Source organism: Oxyura jamaicensis, chromosome 6 (genome assembly GCF_011077185.1).
Source record: "Oxyura jamaicensis isolate SHBP4307 breed ruddy duck chromosome 6, BPBGC_Ojam_1.0, whole genome shotgun sequence".
Lineage (NCBI taxonomy): Eukaryota > Metazoa > Chordata > Aves > Anseriformes > Anatidae > Oxyura > Oxyura jamaicensis.
Window position 1 is genome coordinate 10,848,085 of NC_048898.1, and position 24,321 is coordinate 10,872,405.

At 36.3% G+C, this 24,321-nt stretch overlaps 2 protein-coding genes across 7 annotated transcripts; one reads left to right on the forward strand and one right to left on the reverse strand.

Moving 5' to 3' along the window:
• Window positions 1-729: 729 nt before the first annotated feature.
• On the reverse strand, window positions 730-4,273 carry EXOSC3 (exosome component 3). The gene is made up of 4 exons (XM_035329808.1): window positions 3,940-4,273; window positions 3,681-3,830; window positions 2,842-2,993; window positions 730-1,025 (listed from the first exon to the last, which is right to left on the reverse strand). Exons 1-4 carry the CDS (start codon window positions 4,237-4,239, stop codon window positions 824-826), a joined length of 804 nt encoding a protein of 267 aa, XP_035185699.1. The 5' UTR covers window positions 4,240-4,273; the 3' UTR covers window positions 730-823.
• DYDC1 (DPY30 domain containing 1) lies at window positions 3,458-22,993 on the forward strand. Of its 6 annotated transcripts, XM_035329814.1 has the most exons (7): window positions 3,460-3,725; window positions 4,954-5,106; window positions 5,301-5,423; window positions 6,860-6,940; window positions 7,841-7,933; window positions 9,451-9,509; window positions 22,379-22,993. In XM_035329814.1, the coding sequence occupies exons 2-6, from the start codon at window positions 4,960-4,962 to the stop codon at window positions 9,502-9,504; spliced, it is 498 nt and encodes a 165-aa protein (XP_035185705.1). In that variant the 5' UTR covers window positions 3,460-3,725; window positions 4,954-4,959; the 3' UTR covers window positions 9,505-9,509; window positions 22,379-22,993. The 6 variants fall into 6 exon arrangements, with proteins under 6 accessions (XP_035185706.1, XP_035185705.1, XP_035185701.1 ...); XM_035329815.1 differs by lacking the exons at window positions 9,451-9,509; window positions 22,379-22,993 and adding an exon at window positions 8,576-9,383 and having other exon boundaries at window positions 3,458-3,725; XM_035329810.1 differs by lacking the exon at window positions 22,379-22,993 and having other exon boundaries at window positions 3,461-3,725; window positions 9,451-10,828.
• Window positions 22,994-24,321: the final 1,328 nt, after the last annotated feature.

Consider the following 24,321-nt stretch of genomic DNA (forward strand, 5'->3'; position numbering starts at 1 on the left):
CTTTGTGATGTAACTAAACAAATCTAAAATGTCTAGAATTGAGAAATACACGGCTCTTCCTGCAGTGGTCTTTACTTCAACTCTATTTAAAAAGCACTTAAAAAGGAGTCCTAAGTGACTTCAAACAGCACTGCCATTAAGTATATTTTTAGCTCCATTACACCATTAAGTTTCAAGCCATCAAGTTTCCTGAATGTTCGCACTGAAGCTATATCCTAACCACTGCTCCCTTAAGACTGTTAGCATAGTTATCTTTAGGGAAAGTGGCAATGCCACTGTGATGATACATTGTCTTATCTGATCACTTGCCTCAATTACCCTGTATTTATTTTCTGGTACACCCTACAATTATTTTCTTCTAATTCTCCACCTCTGTTTCTATTCCCAAGTTCTGTAAGAATATTAAATAATCAACTCATCACTATATAAATAAAGCACCTGATCAGAACAAATGACCTACAGGATGCTTTCAGTTACCCCCAGGTAAACATGTACTGTTTGAAGCTCTAATACTAACAAGTAAAAGCAAATATATGCAGTCTATAAATCGATCTTTTTTTATGGAAGACTTTGAATTACACCTCAAAACTCAACTAACAAAAGCTTTTATAGACTCCCTCCACATCAATCAAAATTCACAACAGGCAGGGTTTCATAATCACAAAAGTAATACTAAGTAAGGCAGAACCAGCTGAGTAGATACAGGTAATTGAAAAACAAGTCTACGACTTCATTTGGAATATCACTTTTAATATAAATATTTTGTATACAAAAATAACCAAAACACCCTGTAGTTATCTCAAATCCACAAGGTTTTTTCTACTCAATTTCCTGACAGCTTGGCAAGTGCTTGTTTTCTCTGCTCTGAAGTCATATACTCACAGGCTTCTAAAATATTTACTATAATTAAAGTCTGTTGAACAGTTTTTGCTTTTACCCATATTCTTCCATTCATTCCCAGGACCAGCTCAAATGGGTACAACTGTGACAACTCCTGAATTATTTCACATTTGGGAGCCAAGAGCCTGTAAGTAAGATTAAAAAAAGTTAGAGGAAAATGTAAACATTCACATTTGATAAACAGTGCATTATTTCAGTCAGTAACTAAGCTGCAGCACTGGTATTATGGGAGCTATTATAACTACTGGAGAACAAGTCTTACGAGGAGCAGCTGAGGGAGCTGGGACTGTTTAGCCTGGAGAAGAGGAGGCTCAGGGGCAACCTTATTGCACTCTACAGGTACCTGAAGGGAGGCTGTAGCAAGGTGGGGGTTGGTCTGTTCTCCCACGTGCCTGGTGACAGGACGAGGGGGAATGGGATAAAGTTGCGCCAGGGGAGGTTTAGGTTGGATATTAGGAAGAACTTGTTTACTGAGCAGGTTGTTAGTCACTGGAATAGGCTGCCCAGGGAAGTGGTTGAGTCACCATCCCTGGAGGTCTTTAAAAGACGTTTCGATGTAGAGCTTAGGGATATGGTTTAGTGGAAGATTTGTTAGCATTAGGCCAGAGGTTGGACTCTGTGATCTTGGAGGTCTCTTCCAACCTAGACTATTCTGTGATTCTGTGATACTCCAAAAGGTAAGATGTCCCAGTTGCATACCCATCCAAAATAGTCATACAATATCAGATATTTAGTTTCCCTCTGAAAATATATGCACTTAATATACAGCACTTGTGAATTTATAGCTGTTTTTCTAACTAGATTCAGAAGAGTTACCTGACAAATTTAAAGTCAATTGCTTCTTTTATAATAATTCTATAATTCACTAAGTTCTAAAACTGCTGTTTGACAAAGCAACATTTTAAAGTGCTGTTACTTACTAGTTTAACACCAGAGGTAAAGATGTGTTTTTCCAAACAACAATTCCCTTCTCCTCCTTCAGGAGGCAACACTAACACAGAATTATATGGAGACCATTTTAGTTTTATATCATAACATAACTCACATTCAAGTCAAGCTTCAATAAGCTTTTTCAAAGAGAAAAAATGTATCAAGAGTAAACAGTAATAGACTGTAATTTCTTTACTCACATATATAGATGATGGGCCACAAACCAAAGCATTTACAAAACCCAGATATGAAATAGCTACTTCGCATTTCTAGATGGCTTTTCCAAAGAACAGTCCCCCTACCACCTACCTTAATCACCAAAACAACAAAAAACCTTGACTATCCTTTACCCATATCAGCTGGTACCTTCAAACAGTCACAGAAATCTTGCATTTACCACAGCATTAACCTAACTCACTCCAAAATTTGGAATACACTTCAAAACACTTCAAAGACTGATGTGGTTCCTCAGTTAACGTATCAGTTTTAAATTAAAATCCTACTTTTTTTTTTGTATCTGTATCATTATTTCAAGGTAACTAATTTTCTTTGGAAATTATAAAATAAAGTGTATTAATCTGAGAAGATCCCCTTACTTAGTGGGGCATGAAAATCTAGATGACAGCTATCTCATTAATCAGAAAAAGAATTTTCATTTAAGCTTCAAGACAGCAGGTACATACTGAAACCACACCTTGAATGTTTAATACCCTCAGGTATGGTTGTATTTTCTATACTGCCTTGGCAGCCATGTCCCTTTTTTTTTTTAAAAAAAAAGACAGGTTATAACACAATATGGAAGAACATCTGAATTTCTTCAGAGGGAAAAAAGTGTGCTATTTCTGGCTCAAAATACATGTATCTTCCATCCAGTAAAACTAGTATAAATGCACTAGAACAAACACAACTTGTATACTGATTATTTGTTAGTCCGTAATTCTCAGAGCATAAATAGTTGTAAGGTTGTAATTATAGGCAGAACATGCACATGTTAGTTTTCTTGGTACTTACTTTCTTATCAGACCTAAGGAAACTTTAAAGAGGAAGCCATCTTGTCCAATTACTCCCATGCCACTTGCTCTTCCACTGCTGTCTATACAGACCATCTCTGGTTCCATGTCTTTATTTGCTACAAGGAATTGACCATAAATAAGGTCTCCCACCTAAACCAAACAGTGTCAGAAAGCAAAAAGTATTAGATATGATCATACTGCATAGTCATAAGAAATATTCAATTTATAAAGATCCTCCAGGATGACACAAAAAGCAGTAAAATATTGGTGAAAGAAAAATGACTAGAAGTTTTTGTTCTCTTCTACTAAAGGCCATTTTCCATGTGAACAATAATATTGTATCACTACTAGAATCTAAAAGACGTTTACAAAAATACAGTATTTTATTTTATGGAGGTATTCTTTTCTGTTTTGAAATACCAAACATGAGTTCATCTCCTTTTCTAGACTTTAAGGATGTTAAAAGTCAAGTCCAAGCAACTTACTCTTGTAACTGTTTATCAGGACCACAAGAAAGCCACACCAGCTTATTTACTTTTCCTTCACAGTCCATTTTACATTCTGGTGATGGTATTTCAGCTGAATGCAGAAGCAGTGACACGCACGTGCCGCGTTTTCAGCGGTGTTACGAAACAAACCCTGTTTGCTCCCAGGATCAGCTTAAGAGCTCGTTTTACAACGTCAGAGTGCCCCCTTGGGGCGAGCAGTACTGCATGACCAGCAGCTACCGCCGGCAGCACCATGAAGAGCCGATACAGCGACGTCTCCGCTCTGCCCCCCGGCTGACCCGAGCACCCGCGGCTGAGGAGAAGCGGTGTGCCGCGCGGCGGGGGCTACCTGCACGTTGGGCCGGTTCCTTTTGGTCGCTCCCTCGAAGGCCAGGTAGGACAGCGAGGCCTGCTCGCTCCCGCCGACATCCAGCCTGAAGACGTCCCCCGCCCTGGCGGTCACGATGCCGATCACCTGGTCGCCCTTCACGGGCACGTACTGCGGGCAGCGACACGCGGCTCAGCCGGGGCCGAGCCGGGCCCCGCGACAGCCCCTCGGGAAGGGCTGGCCGAGCCTCCCCCCCCCCCCGCTGCCCCCCGTCCCCTACCCGCTTCTGCTGCGAGTCCACCCAGTAGGCGCCTCCCGCCGTCGTCCCGCCGCCGCCCGACTGGCGGTGCCGCAGCAGCCCGCACTTGGTCACCAGCAGCCCGGCCGCGCAGCGCCGCAGGCCGGGCCCGCACAGCAGCCGGCCCCGCGGGGCCGCCCCGGAGCCCAGCGGCAGCTGCTCGGGGTCGTGGTCGGGGCGGGCGGGCAGCAGCAGCACGTCGCCCGGCAGCACCACCTGCCCCACGCAAGCCTCCACCGCCATCTTGCCGCTACCCGCCGCCATCTTGCCGCCGTCCGCCATCGCCGCCCTGCCCCTCCTCCAATCGCCGGGCTCCCGCCGGCCACGTGGGCGCCGCCGCGTGGCGAGCGCCGTTGCTTGGCGACGCGGCAGCACGCGCTGCGCCCGCGCCGTTACGGCCGTTGGGGCCTGAGGGAGGCGGCCGGGGGGGAGCGGGCGCCGGCCGTGGGCGGGCGGGCAGGGCTGGTCCGCAGGGCAGGTGCCTGCTGCTGCAGGGGCAGTTACGGGATGGAACCTGGGGAGGGGGGAGTGCCCCGGGCTGCGCTTATATGGAGGCGGGGGCAGCGGGTGTGGGTGTGGGCCGCAGGTGGGGGCGCTCAGGGCACTTGAGGTGCACTTGGGGGCCTGTCTGGGCGCCCACCCTGACAGCCCGCCGCTGGCGGTGACTGCTCAGCCGCCGCCTCCTCCCGGCCTACCGTTTCCACCTTAGTTCGAAGCAGTTTCTTAATGCTACATGCCTAAACAGTGAGCGGGGGCAGACAAAACTAAGCACTTTCCTCTGCCGTGCTTATTATAGTTGATCTATCATTCGAACGTTTAAGAACTAAATATTAAATATAAATAACTTTCCTCTATTAACTGCCCGATTAAATTTGTTATAATAAAATAAGAGGAGTAATGTCATACCCAGTATTTGGTACCTGAGTCAATACTTCTTAAAAACCCTAATTTAATTCTGGCATTGATGACTAATGTATGTCTGTTTGTTGTTAGTAGGTCTGAATGGAGTCTCAATATCTGAAGCGATGCCTGGGAAGTTGCCTGAAAAAGGGACTGGCAGAGGTTGTAGAGCATCGGCCAGCAGACCCAATAGAGTACCTGGCACATTGGATTTATAATTACAAGAGGATCTTAGATGAAGAGAAAAAGGTGGTTATATAGCGGATAAATAGTAAATGAAATGAAGAATATCAGATTGCTTCTAGAGATAAATCACAGAACATTTAAGAAATTGTGTAATATAAGTTATGGGAAAGATGGTGAACAAATATTTCATGACAATATAATAGATGGCTATTTAATCTCTATGTTTTTTAACTGATTCCGTGTTACCTCTGAAATAGAGAATGTTGGAGAGGATTGAGCTGGAAAAACAACAGGAGGCAGCCCTGGAAGAACTTGAAATGTTAAGAAAAATGAAGGAGGAAGAACTAATGATTCAGCAGAAACTCGAAGAACAACGTCAGGTTAATAATATTAATAATAATTATAAAAGCATATGATGTTGTAGAAACTTGTAGTACTCAGTATGCCTTTATTCTAAGTATACTGATTTTGAGAAAAAGGTAACATAAAACAAGTATTTAAACCTCACTTTTTAAAATAATAAATGAAATGACCAGTCAGCAAGTGGGAAGAAAAACTTACCTATGATGTGGTAAGATGTAACCGAAAAAATGAGGGAACGTAAAGAGGAAATGCCTTAAGACTTACATGAGAAATAACTTAAAATAAGTAGACTGTCTTCTGTAGTTAATTATGAACAAGAGGTGGTGTAAATAAAGCTAGAATTCAGTACAAAAACTTTTGACAGGCCTGCGGGGAGGCCTAGGAGTAATAACCACTCTTTGTCTCAAGATATTTCAATGTAATATCAGTAAGGCAAATAAAGGTAATGAGAATGTATACACAATTATTGATTCCTGAAAATACTTAGGAATCAATTAATTAATATTGCATATTTAAGCAGCAGAGGGCCCTGATTCTGTCCTTAGCTATTTGAGCATTCTGCTGACATAGCAGTTTAAATCCTTTACTATGTGGACTTGAAATATGAGAACTAAAGACGACATCTGTGTTTGAAGTTGTCCTTCATGGGTGAGGGTTGTGAATATGACCACCTGTGTCAGACAGCATACATGCAAGAGCCTCAGTTGTGCATGCTGCTGTATTAATGTAGGTATTATTTACTGTTTTTTTTTTTAATTGGCTCACTTTCACATGATCAAATCAAACGTGATTTAAAATGTAAGCTGATCATACTAAGCGCATTTCTGGCGTAAGATGCGTTCAATCTATTTCACTTGCATTTTTTAAGAACTTTGGAATTTACTAATTTGGAAACCAAAAGTTTTGTGCTAAGTGAGTAATTTTAAATAGTATAAACGAAGAATGCTCATACTAGACACGTTTTTTAACCCAATTCACAATTTTGATTTTGGTTATGTACTCAGGCTTGATTTGATTGTATTCACCAAAAAGCCATGTGGAAACCAGTTGCTATGACATGACAATGTTTGTACTAACTGTTCACAAAATGCTACAGCAAGCAGTATTCTCTAGGCCCTAGTGTTTGTTGAATGTGAACGCTCAGATTATGTGGTTTCTGAAGTCCTGATGTGAACACTTCATATTAGATATTTCCAACTGGAAAATGTAAAGGTTGATGAAGATGGTTAATCTAAATAGCTTATCATTTTTATTCATAAATTTGATTCTATATGATTCATCTGTGAGAGGAAGTCAGATGATGGTGAGAGGACTTTATATTATTAACATAAAATTGTGTTTCATGCTTTTTTAACAAAATATTTCAACCATGAAATACATTGGAAGCTATGGGGTGGGGAAAATGGACATGTATTTTTTCCTTCTAATTTGTCCCTTCATTAAATGATTGCAGAGGCAGTTGGAAGAAGAACGTGTGAATCTGGAACTGCAGAATGAAGAAGACGAGATGCAGTTGCAGCAGAAGGATCAAGAGGTTTAAACCAAAGCTTAATCAAGGATTTAAAAATGCTGTTAATCAGATGTCTTTTCTAGATGCTGTCACTAAAGACAAAACACAAGGCAGAAACCCAGGGTTGTTGCATTAAAACAAATTAAAAAGCAAAAAAGTGAAAACTGGGGAAGAATGTCTAACTCCTTGCTTCCAGTCTGTGTGTTATACTTGAATTTTCATCTGTTGTATTAGGCTTCTTTAGTTTATGTTCAGAACAGAGCATAAATTTATTGCAAAATCTGGCTTAAGTTTGGCTTAACTTTTATGAGAAAGTGTTATAACATAAACACGTCTAATTTAAATATTTATACAATAATGTTTTACTGTGTGGCAATGCCAAGTCATTCGCTGTACCTGGAAAAGGAACTATGGCTGGAATTGAGATGTCCTTTAATTCTAAGATCCTTGTGGTTCCCAGGAATTTATGCTATGTATACAGAGGTCCATGTAAGTATATTGTCATATAATGCTATTTCAGTAAAAAATACAGACTGATAATTGCCACAGTTAACTCAGTAAAGCTTTCAAATCTGAAACACTTCTTAAATTTATATGGACCACAATATTTTAGAGATAGACACATTTTTAGAGCCCTGTTGAAATACCAGTAGTGTGTAATTGTAGAAAAATGACTGTGAATGTGACAGGAAAAAATGAATATAGATAAATTTAAACCAAAAATTCCTGTTATTTAAACAATTATAAAAATAGTATAGACAAGCATTGAATGACCCCACTGACTAATACATTTGTGTAGCATGCATCTGAAGTACTCTCTTTATATTAATACATAGTCATTTTAGCATATCTGAAGTATTCACTGTAGATAATTACTAATGACGTGGAATACTTTTAACTGAAAACACATTTTAATTACCACAGGAAAGTGAAAAGACGATTGCTGAACTTACAGATAGACCTGGGGCACCTAATTTGACCACAGTTGAGGAGCTAGACGAGAGTGGACAGCTTGAGGTAAGCGTTTAGAAAGAATGAGGAGACTATAAATGATTAATTTTAAGGATTTGCTTATCCGTGTTGACGTACCAAAAGCTAAGATTGTTTTAGTTAAAGCTGTGCTGTTTCTCTCCTATGATCTTAAGGGATGGTATTTTGGCCATAATATTCAAACTGTCCTTAGCCTGTTGCCTGGTTCATGTTAAGGTATTCTAAAAGTTTCTCTGTGTTGGCTGGTGAAATCCTCAAGATCTAAGATGCATGCCCTTTTGGATTCAGATGTGCTACAAATGAAAGTATGAATATTCTCAGAGAGGAGGCAGCCTTCTTTTGCCATGTGAACAGGTAGTCATGCAGGACATGCACTAAATCGTGAAACATGACTCACTTTTGAGTGAAGTTATTTGTATTTTTCTGAGTGGTTCTGATTGTTGGTGCAGCAGAATGCAGTCTTGTGCAGAGATATCTGAGCAACTATTTAACGTAAAAGACCAGGTACTGAGAGTGCACAGTGATCATTGTGGCAAAGACCCACTGAGATTCTGGTTGTCCGAGCCCTATGCTGGCATGATTACTGCTTTCATTACTACAGCTGTGACTGAAGTGTGATATACAGGCAACTTCCACGCCTGTATTTTTTTTCTGTTTGTACTTATCCAGAGAACTGAGAGGACATCAGTCAACCTTCATTTGTTGTAAGTCATGGCAGTACATTTAACAGTTGATGCCAACTCATGTGAAATCTTCCACTTCATGTGCATTCACTGTAGATAAAAATATTATGTCAGTCTTTTTCAGTTAGAGTATTCCAAGTGGTGATATTTGAGATTTTGGTAGATTTCCTTTTTCCTTTATTAGCCTTACTGATTTGCTCACTTGATTTCTGACATCAGTAATATAATTCAAGCTCAGAACGTAAAATTGTGGTATTAATATGCTTTATGTTTAGGGTTACTTTAGTGAAAAACGGTATTAAAAGTGTTTTCCAAAAAATAATTGTGAATATATCTATGACTACACTTAGGGCAAAGCTTTCACAGTTACTTTGATATTGCTAAGAGGTAAATCTGATGAGTTCTCAAGGTCTTGTCTAGTCCTAATTTTTATAATTTTCTGACAATTGAATATTAAAAACTATTCATGAGGCTTCAGGCATATTTTATGTGTCCTTAAATAAGTGAATTGCAAAACCAGAAGTACAAATGAGTACTAAACTTACTTGCTTCTTCTTGTATGTATCATTGAAGTTTTCATGCCTAACTTGGTTTAAAGTTGGATTATGTAGTCCTTTGATGATGTTATTTCAGGTTTTCCAGTGATACATTTGTTGTATTAAAATACAAATCAAGAACAGATGAATGAAATGAAAATATATACACCTGTACTGCTGAAACTGTTCTGTTCTCAGAATCATAATACTTCATCCAGACTTACTGGATCTTATAATAAAAGTCAGGTGATTGCTTAATTTTTTTTTTTCTTTTTACAAATGGTGGCAACTGATAGACTGATAGAACTTACTGTGTTCTTTTTAGACTGCAACAGAAGTCATGGCAGAATCAGAACAAGAAAATTCCCAACCGATCTGAAAGCAGTAAATATATTTTCTATTCATTGCTTGCTGATCAACTTCATATTCATTGATTGCTGAAGGGCAATGCCTTAATTTATGTATTTTATATATAGAACTGATTTGCATACCTGTTATTTCAGTTTTCTTACTTTCTGGGTGTATGAAGTCTGTTAGTGCTGGCATGCTATGCTGCCCTTTTGCTCTTAAACCAGAGTAGCTGGCATGGATGACATGAAGGAATAAAACTGGAGTTGTGATGAAAATAGTAAATATATTTTTTACTTATTGCTCACTGATTCTTAAGAGTAACAACTTAATATGCATGTGGATTTTATAGATATAATTCATGTATCAAGGTTGTTATGGAGTAGGGGCAACAATACGATAACTTGAATCAATAGTAAAAAAAAGCAAAAGATCAAAAAGACTTTACAAGAATTTGAAAGGTTTCTGATATTAAGAAAGCATGAGATATATATATCAGGAGATGGAGAGAGAATTGTATACAACAAACTAAATGCAAAAATTTAGTCAGAAGCTTTTTGCCATCTAGAAGTAACCTTCTCACTCAGTAGACAGGTGTACTAAAAGACCTTCTGTGTCTAACATAGAAGTCATGAGGTACTTTTTGTAACTCTAGGTGTTTGCTCTGGAGTTTAGATAAACTTTTCTGGTTATTGTGTGATATTAGATGAGCTACAACTGTCTGCATGTCCGTTTTGGTTAATCGGGTCTTAAAATAATCTTCTGCATTTGTCTTGAATTTGCAAGTCAATAAACTATGTCTGTGTTGATTATCTTTGCTAAATACCATTATTGTTTTTCAAGGCTTCACATCTAAAATTTTGGAAGAATATTTAATATTTTCCATATCTATTTAAAAATCAGTTTTATATCCCTTAAAGATTGCATTAATTCTTATCATAATTTTCTGTAATCACTGATATCTTGGTACAGGTCGTAAAGAATGTTTCATTCATTATAAATGGAAAAGACACCAGCCTTGAGAAATCCTCTGCTTCTTGGTTGAAAAGTGTTTTCACATCTCAGTGTCTTCTAATAACATGAGTTACTGGACAATTAACATTAGGATATTGCCAATATTATATGATGGGATACTCTTCATTACGAATTCAGTGCACAGTTAATATATTTGCCATTCTTCAAGTGTGGGATGAAAGAATTTTTTGGGGGTAGTTTCACTTTAAATCATTTATATTATAGCTGGCTTTAAGATATTTCTCTTTGGTAAAATGTTAAAAATAGGAACACCCAATAGGCAAAGGTCAATCATGTAATAAATAAGGTCAATCATGTAATAAATATTTTTCTGCTCTAAATGACTTGTTCTGTTCATGTAGCTCATACTAGGCAGAATCCTATCAATTTTTAAAAAGGCATGCACTGTTATTTTTAATATAGCAATATATATATTTTTTGGCCATTATTAAAAAAAAATCCTATCACCCTCTTTATTGTCACATTGATTTTATTGTAGACACTATTAATTGTTTACATCCCTTATATGACATATGTTGTCTCAAAAGAGAAAAATGGCATTTCCCAGGTATAAATATTTGAAAATGTTGATTTAATTTAACAAACTTAACAAAATTTAACAAATTTAACCAAAAATCATGTCATTTAGGTATGTGGACTATGAAAATTTCAGCCTTCACATTTAGTTAGGAAATATGCTTTAGTTATAAGACAGGATTTTAAACATGCTAGTAGATAGTTCTAATTACTCATTTTAACAAGTGGCTTTCATTGTTTATTTTTTCATATCATTTGTATCTTCCTTTGATTTGGTTATATGTGTGTCCACTAGAGTGCATCCTTAAAAAAAAAAAAAAAGAGGTGGCTGTGCTGTTACAAACCATGCTTATTTGTCATTTTGTTTCATCCTGTTTTAATTGTGACTTTTTCTTTGTGATCTTTCCGTTGCTATTTCTCATTTTCTTTCTAGATATCATTTGAATTTTCAAATAGAAACTTTTATCAGAAAATTCCTTTAGCAAGGGTCAAAATAAAAAGGCAGATTCCAGTTTACTTATTCCTTTGCTGTTATATTAATATGATCATGTACATAAAGTACATAAGAAGAAATAAGGTGTTCAAATATCATTCAAGAGAATTCCCATTGTTCAGAATCTGATGTGCACAGACCTAGTGCACTGATTGCCTCCTGCAGCCTTATAGGAATTCTTATCTTAGTTATGGGATCAGAGGGTAAAGTTTTGTTGGTTCAATACTTCCTTAAGGTGCAAAACAGTTGTAGGTAACTTGGAAATGTTACTGTAGTATACAACAGGAATTACTTCTGCTTAGTTGTCTAAGCTGGGAGGGAAATGAAGACAGCTTAAAATTATTGCCTTCTCTTTCTGAACTTCAGTCTTTGGAGAATAGCTAGAATAGAGCCTGGAACAGGAAGAGATGAGGAGGAAGATACCGCTCCATTGTTACTGTAGGTGATGTGATTCCAGAAGTGTTAGTACAACTTAACTTTTGCATAAAATCTAAGGGTGTATATTGAAAACAAAACAAAACAAAACAAAAAAAAAAGGCAAAAAAACAACCTGCAACTACCTAAGTTAAGCTACAGCTTTCTTTTCCATCAGAGGCAGATAATAGAAAATGTTGGTGAAAATATCATAGTAAAATATAATAAATACTTACAGAAGATTTACGAAATTATAATTTTTCCTTTCTTCACACCAGGAGCAGATTTTTTTGGGGCTGTTAAAAGACCCCAAGTACAGATCCTCCAGAGAATGTACTGATAGTGATGTACCCAATCACAGCTGTTCTCATTCCAGCAATACTCGAGCATAAGGATGAAAACAGATATGAAGCCCAAAATAGGACAAAATGGATCAGTTTAATGACCAGTCAGTTCATAAAGATGGAAATTCAGCTCTGCAATGTGAGAAACTTCTCCTGGAAGGAAAAATATATGTTGCAGCAAGCACATTTTTATGTTATCATTTAACAGAGTAGGCTTTATTAAGTAAACAGTCCTCTTTTTTTTATAAGTAATTTTCCTTCATAGTCTAAAGAAACCGATCCTTTTGTAAGCAAAAGCTTTTCACAGCAACTTGCTAATGGCAGTGAGAGTTGGATGAATTAGTCGGGATTAAAGGTAAAATTGATTTCCCCTGAACATTGCTAATACAGTTTACTTACGTTTGAAGTCAGCTATTACTTGTTTTACTTCTGTGAAGTTTTCCTGTTCTTAGGTTAGATAAAAAACAGTGTTGTCTACTGACTACAGCTAGAAGAGAGAGGCTAATCCTGATTTTACTGATATATAGACTGATGCAAATTTTAAAATACCAGCTTATTTTATTTTGTTTTACTTTATTTTATTTTTTAGGTTTGTTTGGTTTCTGGCATTACCTCTTCACTCTTTGTGCTATATACCTGTGTATTTGTTTCAATGCAGATGATGGAAGAAACTATACTATTATAAACTTTCACGTAGATATTGTTGGGCTAGTACTAGTGGAAGAAAGGCAAGATAGAGGAAGATACCATTTGAGATGTCACAGTGTAGCAAACTTTTTAAGAAGCAGAGGGCTCTGATTCATGGAATTTGAGAACTCTCAGTTGAATATCCAGCTTAAATACTGTGGATCTTCTCTGTTAACCTGTGTATTCATCATTATCACAAACCAAAATCAGTGTTTATTGTAGATTTGAATTGCTGGGGTTTATACCAAGTTTCCTTTGAAATTATTCTAGAAGATGATACGTCATGAACGATTATATCCATTAGGGCCCTTCGCTAGAGATACTCAGTGCTTCCATTTTATCCTCAGTTATATGGCACCTAAAGTCAATGGCTATTTTGAAAAAAATTTGGGACTACTAGTTTCTTAGAATAGTCCTTTGACTCTTTGAACATGAGTTCATGAAAGTGAGGTTAAAAAACAAACAGACAAAAAATAACAACAAAAAATGGACTATATTAAGCCACTTGCCATTTTATTATTAATACCAAGTGTGGTTGTATTATCACCCAAAAGTAGAGCAACAGACAAACAAGTAATTTAACAAGTAGAGAAGACTCAGCATTGGTTTCTTGCTAGTTAATCCTATTCAAGCTGTTATTTATTAAAAAGGCTGTTTTGATGTTTCTGTAGTGACACAGAAACATATACTACACTAAAAATCAAAACTATTCTTCCCCATCCGTTTTACATCTGGCATATTTTAAAATTTCAAACATACTTTAAACAACTATGTGAAGTTTGGGCTCTATTTAGAATAGTCTTTTAACAAACTCTAGGAGATTTTTTGCATGTGGGCATTCATGGATATAATAACTGGAGATGCTGTTATTATTTTTTTATTTTTTATTTTTCCCATAATCTTGGGAAAGTGGGTTTGAGAAACATACTATTTTAGTTTGATGTAAAACCCATGGGTGTTTGAGTTTAGCAAATGTTTCTATGGACAAAATAAATTATTTTACTCAGCGGTTTGTCTGTAATTTAGATGTGATCTTGCAGATTCCAGGTAAAAGCATTAGCTTTTTCTGGGGGAGGAGGAAGTATGTCTGACCTTGATCAAATATCTTGGTTATTCTACTTCTTTTTTTTATGAATCAAATTTCCAGCTCTGTAATAAATAGAGCTGGTTTTTTTTTTGTTGTTGATTTAAAAAAATTAAAGCAAAAAAAAATATTTTTTGTTGTTGCACTGAGGAAGTATTCTTTAAGGATCTCAATTTTATTCTCACTGAATTTGCTGAAAAAGCTCTAGCTGAAATCATTAGTAAGAGGGTTGTGCTCTCTACTAATGTAAGCATGAATTCTACCTCTGAGAACTCATCTCTTATTAAACTTTTATTACACTTAATTTTAAAACGAGAGGATTGATTGAAACTATGTGTAGGGGAAGGCACTTCAAAAGAGAAAAAATTCATTGTGGCAAGGAGGGTGGGAGAGAGGGAACATTCTTACAGTAAATCTTTCCCATTGCAGCAGCAGGGCACTGCAGCTCCCCTTTGCTCAGTTTCAAGTCACATTCCTGGGAGTGTGTTGGGCTTCTCCAATCATGCTGCTCCATTTCTACCCCACCTCCCAAATGTAGTTTCTTCCAGAAATGACTGGCTGCATGCAGACACACCTGTATTTGGTTCATTATTATCTTAAGCAATTTTGGTTTTGCCACTGATGTGTTTAGTAGATAAGTTTAAAAAATGCTATTTATTTAACTGATAATTGTAACCCTGGAAACAAGATCTGTTGTTTGTTTCATTGTAAACCTAGCTGCACTGAAAAGTTACCCTTAGGCACTGACAGCTGAAAATTTCTAAAGCTGGGACTGCTGTGAAGTTCTGAGGCAGCTGTTCTTCAACATTTTTTCAGTGCTCATATGTGTCTGTATAAGTGGAGTCTATAGAAAAAATGTATCACTATTATTTTTTCCCTAGGGCTTAAGCTATGTGCTACAGTATTTGCTTGTATTTTAAAACTGTTCAGGCAAGTTTCTCAACAAGAACCATAAGTCATCCTTCTGAAACATTGTGTATTCTTATCTCAATAGAGTGTGTTTCTATAGTCACTAAACATATTTAGAATTGAAGTTTTCACCATTGCTCAGACCTAGGCCGTTGGTAACATTCTCCTTACCCTTTTGTGACTTTTCTGATTTTTTTTTTAGTCTTATCATTATCTATTCATATTTATTAAGATAAAATTTTATTACTTGTAGTATTTCAGTGTTGTGAACTGCAAACGTAAAACCTTCAGTTTTGAATAGGTTCAAATATATGTGAATTAAAAATCTGGAAATTAATTTTGAATTCTAATTTTCTGCCTGTGTAGAGAATACTTTATTTTCTAAGGAGATCAGGTCTGTTTACTGAACTTACTGGCAGGATTCTCACTTGAGTCCTGGTAAAACATTCATGCCAGTTGTGTGGGAATGCGTGCATGTGTCTTAAAGATAATTACACATTGCAATCGCGTTGCTGACCTTACTTCTAAAGACTTACAGAATCCCAGTGACATATTTTGTGATACTGAAGCGGTGGAGAGGTAATGAAATAGAACTGATCACCCAAAACCTCTGAATGCCTCCTTCTTTGGCCATTGCTGTTGGGATTCTAAGGCACTGATAGCAATTGGGAAGTAATTATTAATAAACTATAGTATGGGCACAGTATTACTTTTCTCATTAGCCAAGATTTCTAGAGGTACAGAAAAGAGGATGTCTTTGAGGAGTTGGTTTATGATGGATGCCAATGTCAGTATTCATTTTCAAAAGAAAATACCTTTTGCCTAGGAGACTCAATTAATGGTGTGAATTTGGGAATTTAAGCATTCCTAGTACAAATCTATTTGTATGAAGAGCTGGAAGGGATAAAAAGTCAACAAATGAGAAAATATTAGAAGAAGGAGATTTACCTAAGAGCAGTTCTTGCACTTGTTTAGTGCTGTGAACTACAACCCATGTAGGGTAATGTTCAGCTTGTTAAAGAGTGTAGCTGCTAGTTTTTTCCTTCTCCTTCCCTGCCTACCAGAGCTGCAGGCTTCAGTTTCCTTTTACAGGACTATAATTGAGTGTGCTTCCTTGAGAAGATTTAGTGTCACTGGTCCGTTGTGTGAAGTAATGTGATTTTGTGCATGAGCATAAACTGAATACATTGCAGAAATGAAAGAAAAAAATCAATCCTTAAGAACTACATTCTGAAGTTTATAGTCTTAATTTACATTGTGAACACTGACACCAGATCATATTCAGGTTTATTTTGATTAGTTTTAGACCTTCTTGTATGTTTCAGTACAAGAGGAAAGGTGTGACATTCGTAGTCCTGACATGTCTCTTTGTTAAAAATGTTTGTGTTGTTAAAGATCTAAGCAAGAGGTCATTACAGCTCACAAGTCCCACTTTACTTTTCAGGCAGACCTGGTGCCATTTGGCAGAAAGTTAAAATCTGTCCTCACACACACACACAAAATAATAATAATAAAAATAAAATTGTTACACATCTTCTAGCAGAGGTGTCTGGGTTTAGCATTCTTTGGTGGTTTTACTGTATTTTACAATAATGACTAGGGCGTCAGTCACAAAGAACATGAGGAGTAAGAAATCACTGCATGCACATATTTTAGTAACTAATAATTTTGAAAAGATCAATAAATTATCCTTTTTCTTTTTTTATACTTTTCAACTTTGGTAATACTACATGTGACTTACTAAAAATTTATTTTTAAAAAGATATTACTGACACTTCACTCGTGATAAGCATTCTGTTGCAAAAATAATGGCATAGAGAATATGACTCAATTGTGCACTCAGCATACCTGTAGTTCAGAGCCTACTTGTTATAAGCACCTTCAGCTCATATATCTCATTTCTGTGTATTGTCATGATTAAGTGCTTCCAACCAGCTTGTGATGAAAAAATAGTTGTTTAGAAATGAAGAAAAAGGAAACATTTCTCACGCTGTAGAAAAAAAAGTGTGCATATATATTTACATTTAATCATGTGAAAAAAATGTAGAGACCTCTTAACTCTTATCATTCCTTTCTAGTTGGCTATGAAACATTTTTTAGCCTAATTATTTTAATAATTTTTGGAAAACAAAACAAACGGGGGAGGTGGCTGGCTGATTCCTTCCTTGCACTGCGCATCTTATGAGTTTCTGCTGCCATACCCCAGAGTTTCCTCTCAATACAGTATTTCAAAACTAATTCAAAAAATTGCAAGTCAGCCTTTCTGGAATGCAATTGAAAATGCCAATAGCATACAGTAATAGATGTTGGGCTTTATTTGTCTTGTCTTGAGAAATCAATTTTATTTATTTATTTACAAATCTGAAATACACTGAAAAAAATCCTGAGACTTTTAATCTGTAAAACGCTGGGCATCATAACAAAACTGTGAGATGGCAACTATGTCTATAAGCCTGAAGATATTTTGGTGGTATTGAATTTTTCCATTCTATATTCCATCTATAAATAGTAATCCATAGAAATTTTTATGTGCTCCGGTTACTGTATGTATTTTTGTCTAGTACCATTTATGCTCTTGTGTTGGTTGATGTTACGTGCCCTTCATCCATTAATGTTCTCTGGTTAGGCACATATCTAAGAACATTTTGGCTGTGTTTTCTTTAAGACTTGTTTATTTGAAACTGCTAAATGACTAGTTGGAGTGAAGTCTTTCAGACATAGATGAAAGATAATGATGTTTGCCGTCTGATAATATATTTGTCCAGCTCAAGTATGTGAAATTGCTACTTGAATGGCAGCCTTCCCTGGATGAACCAACTGGTGACAAGGTCAGATTGGGGGTGTTTCTGAAAGACGTAACCAATCAGATTATGTACATAATTGGCACATTCCAGAGCACTGGTAGAGCTCTGTAGTGATGATGGTGGGAGTATTTCAGAAAACCTATGAATAACCTCCATGGATAGGTGTGTAATGACTAACAAAGTTGTTGGTTGTATGTTTTTTTTTTTTTTTTTTTTTTTTTTTCTCCAGATACCCGTATAAGCCTAATTCTGGAGTTTACAGCATTGTGCGGTCATTTTCAGTCATGCAAAATTAAGGTAAAATTCTGCTATGCATTATTGACTAGATCAGTACTGAGTATACAAGTAAATGTGTTTGTCTGGATCAAGCAATTTCCAGTATGCAAATATTTTCTTTGTGAGCATAAATGAGCTACATCTGCAAATATTGGCTGTTGGGACTCTGTAGGTCAGGCTGATGGTTGGACTTGATGATCTTGAAATTCTTTTCCAACATAGATGATTCTATGATTATATACACTTTGCATATAGGGCAGGTATATCTGAAGATTTTTTATTATTAAATGATTAAGAATAGTAATTTTAGTCCTATACCACACAAAAGAAAGGTCCCTTCTTACATTACATGTCTAGAAGAAATAAAAAGCGTCTGAATTTAACCTAATGTTCCTTGTCAGGAAGCCAGAACTTAGGGATTCCACAACTATGTTCCTGCAAATAGGTTCCTGCAACCTCACTTCATGTACTAGAGTCAATATTTGTTTCGAAGTCCAAAGACCACCTGTACTGTAAACATCTATGAACCACTGCAGCAAAAACTGTTGGGTAATGGCTGTTTGAATGTATCAGTCTGTTTCCTAAGGTACTGAGGAAATCCTAATGGTTTACATATATACACTAATAATGTCGTAAGACATGTAAATGCAGATTGTACAGATCCCAAGCTCCTAGATGACTGCTGTGTTACCTTAGCCAAATTGTTTTTGAGATAAAGATCTGTGGCTGTAATGGGATTTAGTCTGGACAGGTGAATAGACCTGTCATTAACAACAAGGAGTCCTAACTATTTGCTCAGAAAGGAACTGTGGCTCTCTATGTATCTGATGTATGATCACACCCCTTGCAATTGAACTTAAGGGTTGTGCTTTGTTACGCGGCAGATGACAGTCTTTCCCAACTGACCATGACAACTGGAAAAAACATCAAAAGAAAATACATAGATGGCTTTCTGTAAGGTTTGAGGGAGACTATTTATAATTTAAGAATTTTCCATTCCTGTCCAGGACATAACTTTAACAATGAATAGGTTAAATTATTAAATTTATCATAAATATCACAAGCAAAATCCTGAGTTATGCATTATCATGTTTGCAAACTGGAAAAAAGGCTTTTTGCTACATGAGTTTAAGATGAAATAGGGCTCCTTTCTATCTCATCATTTATGGAGGACCCATAGGGGGTTTATGATTCTGTTGTAGCAGAGCTTCATATAAGGACATAACACAAGCAAATGCTTTAATAGGAAAAAATGACAAAGACAGAACTATTATATACCAGGATGGTTTAGTGCAGTTTAAGCGATAACATTTTTTTTTTTTTTTTAAAAAAAAAGGAAGAAAAAGAAAGATTTAAGTGAAACCTCACACTTCAATTACTGTTGCTATTTTTCTACCTTTTCTGGTACACCAATTCTAATTTATGAAGACTGATTGAGAAAAAAACAAGCAATTTTTGCTATATAACATTATTATGCAAGAAACTGAGGTGTCTATCTAAGGGCTGTTAAAAAATGCCTGACTTCGTAAGCATGTACTTAATTTACAGACCTTTGAGGATCTCAGGTTTTAGACATAAACAGCTAGGACTTCTATTAAAAAAAATAACAGAAAACAAAGTAGTATTCAATTCTTCATAGTGGCACAGTTCTGGGGAAATAATGCTCCCATTGAAATTGCAATCAAGACTACATTTGACTTTAATAAAAGCAAAATTTAATCTCCAAAGTAACTTTAATTATTTCATAAGAAGCACCTCAGAGTTGCTACTTCATGGCCCTGGCACACATTACTTAATGACATTATGCTGAGCAACCTGCTTAGGTTGGTCCTGTTTTGAGCAGAGTGTTGGACTAGAGACCTCAACCTTTCTGTGATTCAGTGATGTGTCAGAGTAGAAAATTCAAGGTCAAACAGGTGCAAAGAGGACAAGCACATACGGTATGTGCAAAATTATCTTCTTTCTTATTAATAGTGGAAGAACCTGAAAAGACTTCTTAGGAAGTAGGGAGGAAAGTAGATGGGAGACACAGTCAAAAATCTCTCTGAAGCTGAAATAACTGTGGATTAAGTCAAATAGAATACACAGGAAGAATTTACTGTGAATTGGTATTCACTGAAAATTTAGAAGAAGGCTCAAGAATGAAATCAGAAATGAATTGCTTGTGGTGGTGTGCAGAGTTTGCAGGAGGTCCCAGACTCCTGAAAGAATAAATGCTAGGTGATAAACATTCATCACAGAATACATAACATTTCCTTTCTTTGTGCAATCACAATCTTTTTTTTTTTTTTTTTTTTTCCCCTTTCTGTCCCATAATATTTGATTTTGCCCTGAATAGTTATGGGTCAGTGAAATTCTACACCTGCATGTCTGAGAGGCCTTGAGCCAAAATTTTCAGGTAATAATAGTTAGAGGTGAGAGTTTTGAAGCAGGTGGGAGTTCTGTGTTGAGTTCCTGATATACAGGCTCTATTGCTTTACTTGTCATTCTTCATGCAAAGGAATTAACCCAACTAAACAAATCTTCCTTATGTTAACTTCAAAAACAAAATACCCCCCCCAGTTACCTTAAAACAAAATATACAGGATAAATCAAATCTTTTTATCAACATATCGAAAAGCCCTCAAAGACATCTCATGAGGCTTCCATAATTTAATGCTTATTTCTAATAGGAAGTAAGGATGACCTACAATAACTGCTTGAAAACACAATGTTTGTATTAATATTAAATACTTATTCTAAACAGCACTGATGAAACCGGTATTAGAATTATTTTCATAAGCAGAAGACATATTTCTACATTTTCCACATAAGTGGAATTTATTTCTGCATGCACCACATATGTTAGGAGTAATTTCCTTGCATGATTTTGTGCAGTGAGAATAAAACAGCAAAATAAGAAACTTAATTGTTAGTCTGTTAAACAGTTAACATCTTATCTGATGATAAAGTTGAGAGCACAAAACAAAAGTATTTGGGAAAACACTTTCATATGTATTATTTGTATTTATGAGGTATTCCTGTGTATTGTTAAAAGTTAAGCATGGGTTTGGGTCCTTTAATGATAACAGGAGTGTAGTTATCATGAAGTGTATGCTTTCTACAAATCAATTTGTCTTTCAGTGCTTTTGAAAGTTGTGGTGAGAGAGCCAATTGCAGAACTTAAAGAATGGTTTTCCCATGACTGATTCTAATCATGTAGGAGATCTGAGGAGTACTTGACATAATTTCCTCATTACTCAAAAGGAGTTACCTAAAAGTTGCCACTGCAGTGGAACAGTAGGAGCAAATTGAGTCTAAACCTGTACTGCTTCACCTGTACAGTGAAAATAAGATTTTTTTTTTTGCAGGTAAAGTAAGGATGTCCAGTTCTTAAGGACACCTACCTTCTTCCTTTCCATTCTGTTGTGGTAGTTTGGAAGCGTTTTATATCTAAGCTCACTTTTCATTTCTACAGATATCATTAATCCATGTAGACTCCATTCTCAGTGCTTTATAACATAAATAGGACATCAGCAGAGATATGTAGGGAGAAAGAAAAGAGTAAAAAGAGTAAGCAAAGGGGGAAAAAAAAGGAAATGCGTCTTAAATAACCAAAAGGATATAAGCAAGACAAGATGAGGAGAGGGGAACAAAGGATAAAAGCTGATAAGGGCAGGAAGGGAGTAGGTGAGCAAGTAAAATGAACCGATGAGACTATGTCATGAAAGGTCTAGGGTCGAGGCTATTTATCAGTCATATCTGTCTAGAGAATCAGCAGCATCAATAGCAGTCATTCATAAAATTCTTTTCTAAGTTACTTCTTGTTCACTTCATTACTTCCAGGGCTTTCTCAAGGCTGCTATAAAACTGTGCCTTCCAACAGCTGACAAATGTTTTATGAACTAGAAGAGGGGTAGTTTTGCAGAACTGCAATGAGTAAAAGTAACAAGAACATGGAATGGTTCCAAAAAGATTACAATTAATAGAAAGAGTTGCATTGATATTCCAGTGATTGGGATTGTCATTACTGAGAGTATTAGACAGTGTAATTTTTACACTTGACAAAGCACAGGAGTCATACAGCTTCAGAGCATTTTGCCTTTAGGTATCTTTTGAGTAAAGGTCACAGAATATAGTCTAAATATACTTAAAAAAATGATGGATAATAATAGGATTTATAAGAAAATTTGCAGAGAAACTAACTTTCTTAGAGCTCAGTACCACAAAGCTGTTGAGTATTGCAGTAAAGTTCACAGAAATTCTGGAAGCCCGTTACACTGGTAGATGAATCACTATCTGTAAAATGGAATAGGGAAAAATGCTTATATCAGTCATTATTTTATTATTTTTTTTTGGCATAGGCAGGAAATCTACACATGATGGTAGAGCACTATCTTACCTTTCTACAAATATTTAACAAGGCAAATTGTCTGCGAAGAGAGGCCAATTTAAACATTACCTAACCTTACACTGGTTTAGAGTCCTGGAAGATGTCCTGGAAAAGAACATGCTGAGGTGCTTCATGGCCATAAAGCAAACGTGTTGCTTTTGATAGTAAAACCACACCTGGAAGCAGTTCAAACTGGAGGTTTTACACAAGTTATGTGAAATGAAGCTGTGCGGCATTTCTAAAATACTATTAGCAGAGAGGCTATTGTAATGAAGGGTGACACTCCAAAGGTCTCAAGGACAAATGCATTTAACTAGGCAGAAACTAGTTCAAAAGGAAGAACTGCAAAGGCAAAATAAACAGTGGGACTGCAAACTCATTCCTTGTGTGTCAAATTACTTGCTCTCTTCAGCATTTTAAGAACTTGCAATTTTTATTTTTAGATAAGGTTATATGTAAGGAATAAGGTTATGTGAGAGGCCTGTTCCTACATTTTGCTTGTGTTACCTTAAAAAAAAAAATAATAAAAAAAAAGAAGAACGTCTAGTCCCAAACTACATTTTCTGTCCTCAAGTGGCATTGAAAACAAGTGAAAACAGAAGCAATAGAGAGTGGAAGTTACAGACTGAGCATTCAGTCTTGTCTGCTTTTGCTGGAGGATTGCTCGTAGAATTAGAATGAGAACTCTTATGTGTACAAAATGAGTTTTTGTCAGAGGTGTTTCATCTGTTCCCTTCATGTCTTTCTGTTTTTCCATGGAGAAAGGCATTTGCATTTAAGAATGAATGTTTATCACTGACATTATTTTACTTTAAAAGTTAATATAATTTTTTAATGTTACTGATTAACTAGAGTTAATATAAGTAGTTACTCTTTGGTCTTCTTTTTTTTTCTTTCATTATTATTTTTTTTTAATTTCCATTTTTCTAGGTGTTATTAATGCAGAATTTATTCAGACTGAGATAGAATCCTAGTGTCAGTGATGACAGTTTACTCCAGAGAAAGCTGTGCCTCATAACATGTATCCAATATGTGAATTCTCCATCATTAAGTTCAACCAGTGCTTTTCATTCTCTGGCAAGAATTCTGTGCAAAAGAATAGCAAGAGGTTGGTTTTCTGTAACGAACTATTCCATGTCAATGATAATTAGAAGCAGGCCAGTGCTACAGCAGATTACTGGGGAACATTCGCAGAAGTTGATCATTATTTTCAGCAATGTTGTTGGAAAGTGAAAATTCTAATGAATTCTTACATTAATATGTAGCAATGCAGAAATTTGAGTCCAAGAAGCTAGTCTTTTAGAATAATACTGACAAAAAGCTTGAAGTAAACTAAGTTTTTAAACTTAGTTTAAAACTGAAGAGCAGTAAGGATGTCATTGCTGTCAAAATTGCAGGGGCTATGGTACAAGCAGCATGTTATTTGTTCCAATCCAACTATCAGGTACTTTAACATCTGAGTGAATGATTAAGAGAGTATGATTCAGTGTTCATTGAAGTAAAGGGAGAATTTGATTTTGGTAGATCAATGGTTCGGTCTGAGGTTGAGACTAGAATGATTTCTGTAAATGAATTAAGAATAGTTAAACTTTCTTTGTTTTGTTTTGTTTTAATGGTGCTGGGCATTTTCTGAGTGCGCTTCATGTAGATATTTACACTTTTTTTTTTTTTTTTGTATACCAACTTACACAAAAAGCTGTCTGTCTTTATACCTGTCATACCATCAACATATTCCAAATATTAGCCATCTGACTGAAGACATTTTTAGTAGTGGAAATGAATACTGAGTACCCAATTGTGGCAGTCAGTGTATTTCTGTGGGTTACAGAACGGAATATGAGAATATGATTCTCAAAAAGAAAGTTAAGATGGATCTTAATTAACAGAAAAGAGGATGGAATGACAAGGAAGGCT

What these genes read in the sequence shown, in the direction of transcription:
- EXOSC3 (XM_035329808.1), bottom strand. Translation starts at nt 4,239, where the DNA reads ATGGCGGACGGCGGCAAGATGGCGGCGGGTAGCGGCAAGATGGCGGTG. An exon ending in TGGACTCGCAGCAGAAGCGG is followed by an intron (nt 3,831 to 3,939) that starts GTAGGGGACGGG and finishes CGCTGCCCGCAG; the next exon opens with TACGTGCCCGTGAAGGGCGA. An exon ending in GGAACCGGCCCAACGTGCAG is followed by an intron (nt 2,994 to 3,680) that starts GTAGCCCCCGCC and finishes TGTTTGGTTTAG; the next exon opens with GTGGGAGACCTTATTTATGG.
- DYDC1 (XM_035329814.1), top strand. Translation starts at nt 4,960, where the DNA reads ATGGAGTCTCAATATCTGAAGCGATGCCTGGGAAGTTGCCTGAAAAAG. An exon ending in AACTCGAAGAACAACGTCAG is followed by an intron (nt 5,424 to 6,859) that starts GTTAATAATATT and finishes AAATGATTGCAG; the next exon opens with AGGCAGTTGGAAGAAGAACG. An exon ending in TGCAGCAGAAGGATCAAGAG is followed by an intron (nt 6,941 to 7,840) that starts GTTTAAACCAAA and finishes TAATTACCACAG; the next exon opens with GAAAGTGAAAAGACGATTGC.